Raw genomic sequence first — 1683 nt, 5'->3', positions numbered from 1 at the left:
GCAAATTATCCCTGTCAGTTACCTCTAATGAAAAGAGGGAAGGAGTAAGGGAAGGATCAAGAAAACAAGAAGGGAGAAAATCTAACGCCTTGTTGTGCCTGAATGTTTTAGGAGCTTGAGGATTATCAGGACTTAAGATCTACAGATACAAATTTTAAAGAATTGAGAAGATAAAGCTCTTCATAAAGATTTTGCAGGAAGCTGAGTAATCTAGGTGTGATTGCCCAGAGCTGACCTATCTCATAGAGCTCTGGAAATCCCTTTAGATGCCAATCAACATTGAGCACATACAAAAATATGCCTTTATTTCTGTGAATCTGAAGGTGCCCCTTTGGCACAAAGAGCCCTCCCAAACAATCCAGGGATCTGCTCCATGCCCTGATGGGAGGAGAGACTCGATCAAAATTTGGACAGCGAAGAGCAGCGAGAAGGAAGCACTGGACCAAAATATACAATCCCTACGGTCGCACGACTTGCCCATTCCCCATTACAGGAAACATACAATTATCTGTACATGCCTCATTAAATAACCTCATTAAATAGCAAATCCCAAATGTACAAATTTACAGACTGGATCATTAAATACTCCCCCTGTGCACACCCCCGTGTGTGTGTTCCTGCTACTATCTGCAGCCACACTCTGACACCACCATGCCTTCGTATTTGAACTTGTAGGTGACCACCCCTGCATCTAAGTAGAGAATAGAGATGGGGTCGAGTTTGGTGGGCACACAGCAGGCCTTGGAGGCTTTCTGGGGGTTCTTCAGGTGAACCAAAGTCTTGACAATGGCATGCTTTGTGGGTGTGACGTGCTCTGTTAAGGGGTAGGCACACACTCCGTGGCACTCGTAAGCTTCGTATCCTGCCGGGGCGATGATCCAGGAGTCCCAGCCAATCTCCTTGAAATCTATGTAGAGTGGAGTCTTTTTACAGTAGTTGCCCTTGGCATTCCTCCTGATCCGGGCAGTGGAGTCGTAAATGATGTTGGAGCGCATCTGGAGCAGAGCCTCTTCCCCAGGCTGGTCGTGGAAATTGCCAATCTCTAAGTTCTCCAAGTCCAGGAGCTGCTCGTGGTCTATCATTTCGTTCAGCTCTTCCTTCTCTTTTTTGTCATTGCTTTGGTCATCAGAGTACACAATCAACAGGGGCTCGTGCTTGGCCTCGGAATTGATGTCGATGTCGAGTTTGGGCTCTCCGCTCTGCTCCTCCCCTTCCCTGCTCTCTATGTGAACCTCCAGCCGGTGCGTGGTCAGCCCTGCCCTGCGCCAGCGCCGGATCGCGTCGGTCAGCTCGAAGCTCTCCCACTCGCTGCTCGTGCCATAGATGTGCCTGGATGCCAGAGCCACTGTCTTTCTCTCTTCTCCTACCCCCATCTGGTCATTTTCCAGCACTTCAACGATGGTGACTTTCCGGTCAAGCCCATCGTAGAGCCTTTGGTCCCTCTCCACCAGGGTGTAGAGCCTCAGCTCTGCCATGGTGATTTCTTCATGGTGAGGGATGGAAATGTTGAATAGGAGAGGGTATTTCCGAATTCCTGTAGCACCAACAGGGTGGGAATCCAAGTCTGCAAATGACAGAGATTAAATATTTCAGAAGGGTCAATACAACACATGCACTGAAGTTCATCTGACATGTTTTGCATTGCTTGGCTTCAGTTGAACACAAGGAGGGTGTTTTTTCATC

At 48.4% G+C, this 1683-nt stretch overlaps 1 protein-coding gene across 1 annotated transcript; it reads right to left on the bottom strand.

Moving 5' to 3' along the window:
- Nucleotides 1–455: 455 nt before the first annotated feature.
- Nucleotides 456–1564, bottom strand: BMP10 (bone morphogenetic protein 10; the record flags this gene model as incomplete). The annotated part of the gene is made up of 1 exon (XM_009077847.1): nucleotides 456–1564. A coding segment is annotated over one exon (941 nt), but the record flags the coding sequence as incomplete, so codon positions are not given.
- Nucleotides 1565–1683: the final 119 nt, after the last annotated feature.

This window comes from Acanthisitta chloris, unplaced genomic scaffold, assembly GCF_000695815.1.
Source record: "Acanthisitta chloris isolate BGI_N310 unplaced genomic scaffold, ASM69581v1 scaffold6157, whole genome shotgun sequence".
NCBI lineage: Eukaryota > Metazoa > Chordata > Aves > Passeriformes > Acanthisittidae > Acanthisitta > Acanthisitta chloris.
This window is presented reverse-complemented; position numbering and strand designations above follow the sequence as displayed.